Below are 10,167 nucleotides of genomic sequence, written 5' to 3' on the forward strand. Positions count from 1 at the left end.
CTGAGTCTCCAGTTGTTGCTGCTGATTGGATATTAAGGGAATAGGCCTGTGACAGCAATAAGGCAGTGAGGGATGAGATGAGTAAATAGGCCAAGTAGATAGGGACCTGCAGCAACCTTAGCTGTGTTTGAAGGTAAAACGATTTTGGGATTCAAATTCACAGATGCTCATTTTGGAAGATTTGGGGTGTAACCACCACAAGAATTGTATCGCAGAGATTTCTGAAGCCTTGGTCCTTGGGACTTTCAGAAAGAGAGCAGGAATGGACCACTGTAGGATTGTTGGGGGCCTATATCTGCTTTAATCCATCAGCTCATTTTTTTTAAAGTGCAGATGACCCCCAGTGCCCTCCATCTCTCCAACCAGTAGGAACATAGACAACTTCTGGGTTCCTTAATTCTTAATGGCCTTCACCTGTCTCCTGAGAGCATCCTTAAGTGCACTCTTTATCTCCCCATTCCTCAAGCTATAAATGATGGGGTTGAGCATGGGTGTAATGATGTTATAGAAGGCTGACACCAATTTGTCCCTGTCCAGGGAGTAGCTGGCTCTGGGCCTCATATAGGTGAAGCTCCCAACACCGTAAAAGACAGTTAACACTATGACGTGGGAAGCACAAGTGGAGAAGGCCTTCTGCCTGCCCTTGGCTGAGCTCATCCTCAAGATGGTAGCCAGGATGAAGCCATAGGAGACTAAGATGAAGAGGAAGGGACCCAGGCCCACAAATACACCTCCCACAGCATAGAGCACCAGTTCATTGAGGGAGGTGTCGGAACAGGACAGTTGCAGCAAGGGCGGGATGTCACAGAAGAAGTGGTTGACATGGTTGGGGCCACAGAAAGGTATCTGGAAGGTGAGTCTGGTTTGGATGAAAGCATTAATAACCCCCACTATCCAGGAAAACATCGTCAGCTGATGGCACAGCCGAGGGCTCATGATGGTTGAGTAGCGCAGAGGGTCAGAGATGGCGATGTAGCGATCGTAGGCCATCACAGCAAGTAGGTAGCACTCTGTGCTTTCAAACAAAATTATGAAGTAGAGCTGGAGAGCACAGCCAATGTAGGAAATGGCCTTCTGCTTAGAGACGAGGACCTCTAACATTTTTGGCACTGTAGCAGAGATGTAGCAGATATCCAGGAAGGACAAGTGGCTCAGAAAGAAGCACATGGGGGTATGGAGATGTTGATCTGTCCTGATGATGATGAAGATGAACAGATTCCCCCCCAGGGTCACTGTGTAGATGACCAGCAAGAGCACAAAGAGAAACATTGATGGGGCGGGAATGTCATCAAAGCCTGCCATGATGAACTCAGTCACAACAGTGAGGTTGGTGTTGGCCATAGACTTGATGTTCACACTCTCTGGTTGCTGGAGAAAGAAAGACATTCACAAGAATGAGAGCAACAGGCCATGATATGGTGAATACCAATTAAAAAAAAAAAAAAGCAAAACTGACTTCAGTTCCTCTTAAGCAAGAGTCATTGCTAGACAAAATCATTTTCAGAGCCTTTATTTTTTTCCAATTCCATTATATACATTTCATTTCCAGAGGAGGATATGTTAGTATTTATAAAGTGTTTGAAGGCACCTCTTGCTAAGCCATGCCCATCTTTATGAACCTATAGCAAGAAAATCAGGGGAGGAGCTGCTGTGCTGATTGCTTCCACAGCATTGCATGGCTTCACCTACAGCATGAATACAGCACAGAGAGTTGAAGAGTGGATCTTCCTCAGAGCCCCATGCAAGTATCACACTGATACATGTAAAGCATGGATACAAGACAGACAGTTGAAGAGGAGACTAAGACATACAGGGTTTTCAACAGACTCCATGTTTTTCACAACAGACTGGTTGTATCACCTTCATTCATAGACTTGTAGTCTTGGTTTTGTTAGGTCTTTGTTCTTGATTCTCTTTTGAAGCAGGAAGTAAGCTTGTATTGAAAACTGGTCCCACCGCTAGGTGGGTTTAGTTCATATCAGTCTAAAATAGACCACTTTTTCTTAAGGAACTCAACAGGGAAACCAAACTACAAATTCCGAATGCAATGGGGTTGAAGTCAAGCCTGGATAAACCTGCCCTGAAAATGTGGAACCTTTTGAGAACTCTGGAGAGGACATTTTTAAAAACAGGGCATATGTGTACTCATATCTGTACTCATATCTGTACTCATCCAGAGCCCTAACCAACTAATTATTTATCTCCTAATTCCAGGCTTTCCTCCCTTCTACCATCCGCCCACCCACTGCGCCAGCTATCCAACAACCCACAATGTCTCTAGTTCTTCCAATACCAATTTTACAACACCGCCTCCCATCTAAGAGAATATCTACCAGACGAGCCCTTCACAATAACTTAAAAACCCTCACCCCCATCTTGATTACACCTATCACCCAGCTTTTAGGCCTCTCCCTCTTCTCACTCTCTCTTTTCAATGCACAATCCCTAACAAAAAAAATCCCTAATTTTCAATGATTACCTCACCGACGCCAAACCAGATATTTGCGCAGTAACCGAAACATGGCTTAAGCCCTCAGATACGGCTTTAATAAACCAATTACCTACACAGACCTATGATGTCTTCTCACTCCCGAGACTGAAAAAAAGAGGAGGTGGAATCCTTCTGGCCACCAAAAAAAGCCTTAACTTCTCCCAACATCCGTACAGCTCTAACTCAAAACTGGAAGTCGGCTTCTTTACCTCACAAAATCTTCAAATCCTTCTTGTCTACGCCCCCCCAGGGCTCCTAGAATCCGATGTCTCCCCCATTCTTGAAATCACCACCATGCTCATCAACTTGGATACTCCAGCAATCATCTTAGGTGATTTCAATCTGCACATAGACATTCCTTCTCCATCTAACAGCTGCGTAACCCTCCTCTCAGCCCTGTCTGCTATGGGATTCCAACAACTAGTCAACGAACCCACACACAAAGCGGGTCACACTCTGGACTTGATTTTCGTCAATAAAGGCATTACGACTACATCCAATCTGAAGAACAAAAAGGTTCCATGGTCAGACCACACTCTCATCTCTACCTCCTTCGCGCTGAAAGAATCCAACACTCCTAACATCCCCTCACCTTCATTCCACTACAAGAGGCGATGCTCCCTAGAAGACCTTAACACCCAGTTGGTCTCACAGCTCCCATTATTAGACTTCACCGACCCGAACACTGCCATTCGCTCCTGGAACAACATAACAGAAAATATAGCTAATAAGCTCTGTCCTTCAACAACAAAAAAATCTCACACCAATGCCGTCAGCAGACAACCTTGGTTCACCATTGAACTCAGAAAACTAAAACAAAGTTTAAGAAAAAAAGAAGCAATCTGGCGTAAAACCCCTTGCGACTCCACTATCTCCTCATACAAATCTATTCTATACCAGTACAAATCCCTCACCTCAAAGTCAAAAAAAGACTATTATGCATCTAAGATTCACAACCTGGTCTTTGACGCCAAAGCCCTCTTCACTTATGTCTCCAGCCTCACCCAAGCCTTACCGCGAGAAATCCCCGGCAACATGGCTCAATCCAAAGCTGAAGAACTTGCTCAGTTTTTCCAAAATAAAATCACCAATCTCCTAACACAACTGCCTCCCGACACCGCCGCCCTCCAGACATATCAACAACCTGCCTACAAAAATGTCAGCTTAAACACCGTTGAACCCATCTCTTCCATTGAGATACAAGCCATCCTGAAAAGAATGAAACCCTCGTCTCATCCTGCAGACCACATCCCCTCCAAACTACTTCTATCTATTCCAGACACAATAGCCACATCATTGACAAATATCATCAATTGCTCCCTAGCCCAAGGAACCTTCCCAGATGATCTCAAAATGGCCTCAATCTCACCGCTCCTAAAGAAACCTAACCTTGACCCGAAGGACCCCAACAACTTCCGCCCCATCGCTAACCTCCCATTCATTGCCAAGATCATGGAAAAACTAGTGAACTCTCAACTTTCAGATTTCATCGAAGACAACAATCTTCTCTTCACCCCACAACACGGCTTCCGAAAAAATCGAGGCACAGAATCCCTCCTCACCTCGTTGACAGACCTTATCTTATTGGGCCTCGACAAAGGAAACTCTTTCCTATTGATCTTATTAGACCTATCCGCAGCGTTTGACACGGTCAACCACGCCATCCTCCTAAACCAGCTGTCGTCCATAGGAATCAGCGGCACTGTCCTATCCTGGTTCAAAACCTTCCTCAACAACAGAGGCTACAAAGTTAGACTCCAAAACAAGGAATCTTCAAGATTTGACGCCGTCATAGGAGTCCCGCAAGGTTCTTCATTATCTCCGACTCTTTTCAATATTTACCTTCTTCCTCTCTGCCAACTTCTCACCGACCTCAATCTAAAGTATTTCCTATACGCAGATGATATTCAAATCATCATCCCCATCAAAGACACATACTCTAAAACTCTTGACTTCTGGGAATCATGCCACCTGAAAATCAAACAACTACTCAACAGCCTTCACCTCATCTTAAACTCCTCCAAGACAGAAATCCTACTCATCTCTCCTGAGAACAATAGCTCTAACTCTTCTCTTCCTACCAACCTACCTACCTCACAAGTTAGAGACTTAGGAGTGATAATAGACAACCGGCTAAACTTCAAAGCACATATCAACAAAACAACCAAAGACTGTTTCTATAAACTCCATGTCCTGAAAAGGATAAGACCTCTCTTCCATGCTCAAGACTTCAGAACGATCATCCAAGCAGTCATCTTCTCAAAATTAGACTATTGCAATTCCCTATTGCTAGGTCTGCCCTCATCCTATTCCAAACCATTACAGATGGTTCAAAATTCAGCAGCCCGACTACTAACAGGCGCAAAAAAGAGAGACCACATAACTCCCATCCTGAAAGAGCTACATTGGCTACCCGTATACTTCCGTATCATGTATAAAGCCATGTGTGTCATCTTCAAAACTATACATCAACGCATCTCCCTCGATCTTCAAATCCCCCTCCAAGCATACAATTCGACAAGACCTACCAGAGAAGTTTACAGAGGTGCCCTCCAAGTTCCTCCCACGAAAACGACCAGACACATTACCCTCAGAGATCGGGCCACCTCCACAGCTGGCCCTTCTCTATGGAATTCCATTCCTACAGATCTCAGACTAGAACCATGCCTCCTAACTTTTAGGAAAGGACTTAAGACTTGGTTATTCAAGCAAGCTTTCCCAGACACAATCTAATGACACAATCCAAGGACTCCCCAAAACATTCAACCATTAACAATACCATTTGTACATAGTATTTAATTAATTTAATTTGTATTTTGTCTAACCAGTTATTCTTTCCTATCTCTTCCTTCTTCTCCAAGTTCTGTGACCCTTGTTAATTGTAACTGTTTCCTTCGATCACCACAGTTTTAGTTTGATGTATTTATTTAATGCACCCCGTTTCATGTAAACCAGCAAGATATGTCCTCATGATTGCCGGTATATAAAAACCTTAAATAAATAAATAAATAAATAAATAAATAAAATGTGGAGGAAAAAGCATACACCATCTGAAAAAAATGTGTCAGTCTAACAAATAGCACATAATAAAATGAACATCTAGGTTTTAGTATCTTTGCTTCCAAGACAGTATCCATTACCTTCGATTTGATGTTTTTGTGTTTTGTTTTGTTTTTAAACAAGGAAAATTAAAGTTCCCATTGCATCTTTCAGAAGGTATAATCCAGAGTAAAGACGAGCTGCAGTCTTGGCAGTGGTCACCTGGTGGTGCTGTTAACCCACAGATAGGACTTTGAATCTGGCATGAAAGGGAAAAATAAATCATCAGTGACAAGGCGAGTGGCATTATCCAGGGAAAGTTATGCACAGAACCTGACCCAGGTATTTGGCAGGACGTGCACCAGCCCCCGCTGAATATACTCAGATAAAGTTACGCACATAACTTTGAGGCACACAGGCGCACATGTGTGTGCATTCGTCGGCCCGCACCCAGAGATGTGGCCATTTTATAACATACATGCGTATATGCGTGCATGTTATAAAATAACCTGAAACAAACAACAAAATAGGGATATAGCTAGTAAACAATCAAGGCAATACAATAACTGGCTATGTAATGTAAGCCGCAAAAAATGGTATGATATTATCAGAGAATAAACTAAAAATTACGTAATTTGATTTAACTATAGAGATAAGACCTCAGTATTGGCAAGAGATCTGAATTAACAGAAACTTCTGAAGGCCAATTGGTCCAATCATCGGTCTTATATTCTCTATTTTTAATTTTATCTATTTTATTTAAAATTGCTTTTATTGTAACTATACACTTTTTGTTTTTTATTATTAAATATTTTATAAAATTGATGTCTGTTAGCACCAGTCTAGCAACATTGTGATTCTACATCAATTAGATGTTTTAAATTGATAATAAAATTTGACTAAATTCACTTTAATTATTGAGAGTCTGTTATGTTATATTGCCTCTTGTCTGAAGAGCTATTTATGTGGACAAACATGTCTCCTAGAGGCAAACATAGTGTTGCTGTTCAGCAAATTGATAACGTAAATGAAACCAAGTGACTGAACTTTCACTCAGCCAGACAATTGTCTCAAAAAGTAACAATGTTGATATTCAAATAAGTTGGCAACATTCAATAGACCACTCAATGATTTTGTATGAGTGAACCACAATGTTCACTGATGAAACTGTTTCAGACTGATTCAATGGCTTCATGCCAAAAAATTTTTTGGTGCGAAATTTTCTACAACCATATGAGTAATGCGACTTCAACTATGAAATTTCAGTCTTACAATTAATTTGCGGGACGGACGGTATGATTCACTCCGTCTCTCATGAAATTTTGTGTCCCGACAATGTTTATGGACGGCAGAACACTTATCTTGTATTAGAAGATTTGATGATCGCAGACGCTTGCAGTTTATTCACTTTGTTCTGCCGTGAATGGGACCCGAAGGGTCTGACAACCGCCGCCAACGCGGCCGGCGTTTCGCAAAAAACGCTGCTTCAGGGCGGACTCTAAAGTTAAGCAACAAATGATTAAAAATTATTTGCCTGTTTAGAAAGCGAATGTTGCATGAAAACAGATTTAAAGTCACTTACGATTTTTAGAGAAAAACTCCTTCTACTGTGGTCGGGTTCAGACTGAAATTGTTTTCAAAAATGGCCGCGCTAGATTTAAGCTACTGATTGGCTTAGAAAATCACCAATAGGTGTTCTCAAATGCAAGCTGCCAACGTGCTGACGTTGTGCTATGCTATCAATGCCATACGTATTGTTGCAATGTTACACTTGCTGCTTGTCAATAAAGATCTTAAATAGTATACTCAATACACTCCGTCATATGTTAACTTTTTTGTTGTGAAAAAATGAATTGTTTGGTAATGGATTTGACAGTTAAAGATGATTCAATGGATGAGACTATTCCATTCTATTTTAGAATTCAAGCCATCGGGTTCTTCAGATCTTAATTTGAAAATCCATTCTTGCTCTTTTTTGTACAATAATCTCTCTCTATCACCTCCCCTTGTGTCACGTTTGATGTGTTCTAATACAAACCATCTCAGCTCTTTAATATCATGGTTTTCCTGCATGCAATGCATCACTATTGGAGCAGATGTTTTTTTGTTCTTCAGACAGCTTTTGTGTTCACCTATCCTTAATTTAAATGGTCTCGTTGTCTGTCCCACGTACATTTTGTTACATGGACATCTTATGATATATATTACATGATCTGTCTGACATGTGGTGAAATTGTACATTTTGTATCTGTATTGTGTACGTGTACAGATATACTCCTTCATTTCTAGTGTTTGATCACAAATTTTGCAGTGTCCACATTTGAAATGGCCCGATGGTATTGTGCCATCTATTGTTTGAGAATGTTCAATATCTTTCAACGTGGACGGACTTAAAATTTCCCTCAAATTTTGTGATCTTGAATAAGCTGCTCGAAATTCCATGTTTTGCATGCCTGGTATCATTTTAATCAGGAACCAATGATGACGCATAGCTTGTATGATTTTGCGTGACCAAGGAGAGTATTGGGTTACACACGTGATCATATTCTCATCTTGGGATCTAGATTGTGGTGTGAGTAGCGCATCTCGATCATAATACAGTGCACGTTTAAATCCTGTTTTAATACATTTGTTAGGATAGCCTCTGTTCTTCAAATCCAATTTGAGCTTTTCTGATTGTTGTCTATATAATGCAGTATTTGAACAGTTCCTTTTGTATCTCAAAAATTGAGAAAAAGGAAGGCTATTCTTCAATGGCATGGGATGTGCACTGTCAAAGTGCAACATGGTGTTGCGATTGGTAGATTTTTTGAATACACTGGTGATGATTCCACCATCTTCCGTTTTTTTCAATAAAACATCCAAAAAGGAAATTTCAACAAAGTTGTAATTTAATACAAATTGTATGTTCTCGTCACAAGTGTTGATCCATTTCTCAAAGGAGTGTAGTTCTTGTTCAATACCGCTCCACAAAATGAAAATATCGTCTATGTAACGTTTGTAAAATACAATTTTGGAACCAAACGGTGAATGGTAAATCCACTCTTGTTCGAATTCTGTCATGAAAAGATTTGCAATGGTAGGGGCCATTGTTGCACCCATGGCCGTTCCGGAGATTTGTTGGTAATATCTTCCCTGAAATATGAAAAAATTCTTTTTGAGAGCTATGGAAGCCAGTTGTAACAAAAAATCGCTGGGTACCCGATGAGGTCTGAAACGTTTATCAAGATATAATTTGATTACTCTTAAGGCTTCTTCTTGCGGAATTGAAGTGTATAATGATTTAATGTCTAAGGTAACAAACCATAGATCTGTAATGTTAACAGACAGATTTTGAATCAAATTCAAGAAATGAGATGTGTCTCTAATGTAAGATGCACTATTAGATACAAAATCTCTCAAAAAACAGTCAGTGAATTGTGAAAGCGGTTCTAATAAAGATTCGTTAGATGAAATTATTGGCCTTCCTGGCGGATTGATTAATGTTTTATGTACTTTTGGCAGTACATATATTGTGGGTGTTCTAGGGTGTTTTACATTCAAAAAATTGTACTCTTTGTCTGTCAAAAAACCTGTTTGTTTACCTAAATCAATTAATTTTTTGATGTGTCTCTGTAACTGGATTGCTGGATTAACTGTCAATTTGATGTATGTAGTTTCATCTTGTATTTGTCTTTTGATTTCATTGATGTAGTCCTCTCTATTTAATATAACCACTGAGCCACCCTTGTCAGCCTGTTTAATAATGTAATCATGATTTTTGGCCATCGAATGGAGAGCAGAGCGTGCTTTTTGATTTAAATTATTGCAAAATTTGTTGTTGTCATGCTCCAATGATTGTACGTCTCTCAAAACCAACTTATGAAATGTGTCAATTAAAGGATGTACGGGTCCGGGTGAAATCAAAGAAATTGTATCCCAACAAAATCAAAGAAATTGTATCCCAACAATTTCTTTGAAATCAAAGAAATTGTAATATCGATTATGTTGGGATATAAGTTATGAATTTCATGAAAATGAGAACAGCAACTTAATAAGGAACTCAAATGGGATGCAAGTAAAGAAATTGTAATATTGATTGTGTTGGAATGCAATTTATGAAACATGAAAATAATAATGGTAATTTAATGAGGAATTCCAATTACAAATGATTGTTTACAATAGTAAAGGAAACTTGTGTTAAATGTAACAGAGGTAGAAATTGGGGTATTCAATAAATGAGGAGTATGCTTACATTGTAAATTAGGGAATGTTGCAATAGTATTGTTAAAGTGTAACAAGTTTGTATTGTCAGATTTTAATAGTTTATTGTTGTATGAGTGAATGTGGTGTGTATGGTTGATATAAATAGATGATGTTTTATGTTTTTAAAAGTTTGTTAAAGAATAAAAATTGAACACAAATTTCATTGAAATACACGGGTATATTGTTTGTAATAATTTTTTGTTTTATGACTTACACACCATCATAGCAGAAGTAAAGTCACGTGGCGGGGACCCTAGAGCGTGCCTGTGCGTCTAAGTATTTACATGCTAATTTCAAGGTGAAATCCAAGAACGCTGATTCCCCGCCTTTTTTTTGCAACTTTTCATTTGTGCGCATAGCGGGCAGCTTTTAAAATCCGCTCCACGCGCGCC

General features: G+C 39.9%; 1 protein-coding gene across 1 annotated transcript; it reads right to left on the bottom strand.

Moving 5' to 3' along the window:
• Window positions 1-393: 393 nt before the first annotated feature.
• On the bottom strand, window positions 394-1,341 carry LOC115078568 (olfactory receptor 5V1-like). Its single transcript, XM_029581497.1, has one exon. The coding sequence runs from the start codon at window positions 1,339-1,341 to the stop codon at window positions 394-396; it is 948 nt and encodes a 315-aa protein (XP_029437357.1).
• Between the last annotated feature and the right edge of the window lie 8,826 nt (window positions 1,342-10,167).

The sequence above is a fragment of the Rhinatrema bivittatum genome, chromosome 16 (genome assembly GCF_901001135.1).
Source record: "Rhinatrema bivittatum chromosome 16, aRhiBiv1.1, whole genome shotgun sequence".
Taxonomy (NCBI): domain Eukaryota; kingdom Metazoa; phylum Chordata; class Amphibia; order Gymnophiona; family Rhinatrematidae; genus Rhinatrema; species Rhinatrema bivittatum.

Coding starts and splice junctions, on each gene's coding strand:
- LOC115078568 (XM_029581497.1), bottom strand. CDS start 1,341: ATGGCCAACACCAACCTCACTGTTGTGACTGAGTTCATCATGGCAGGC.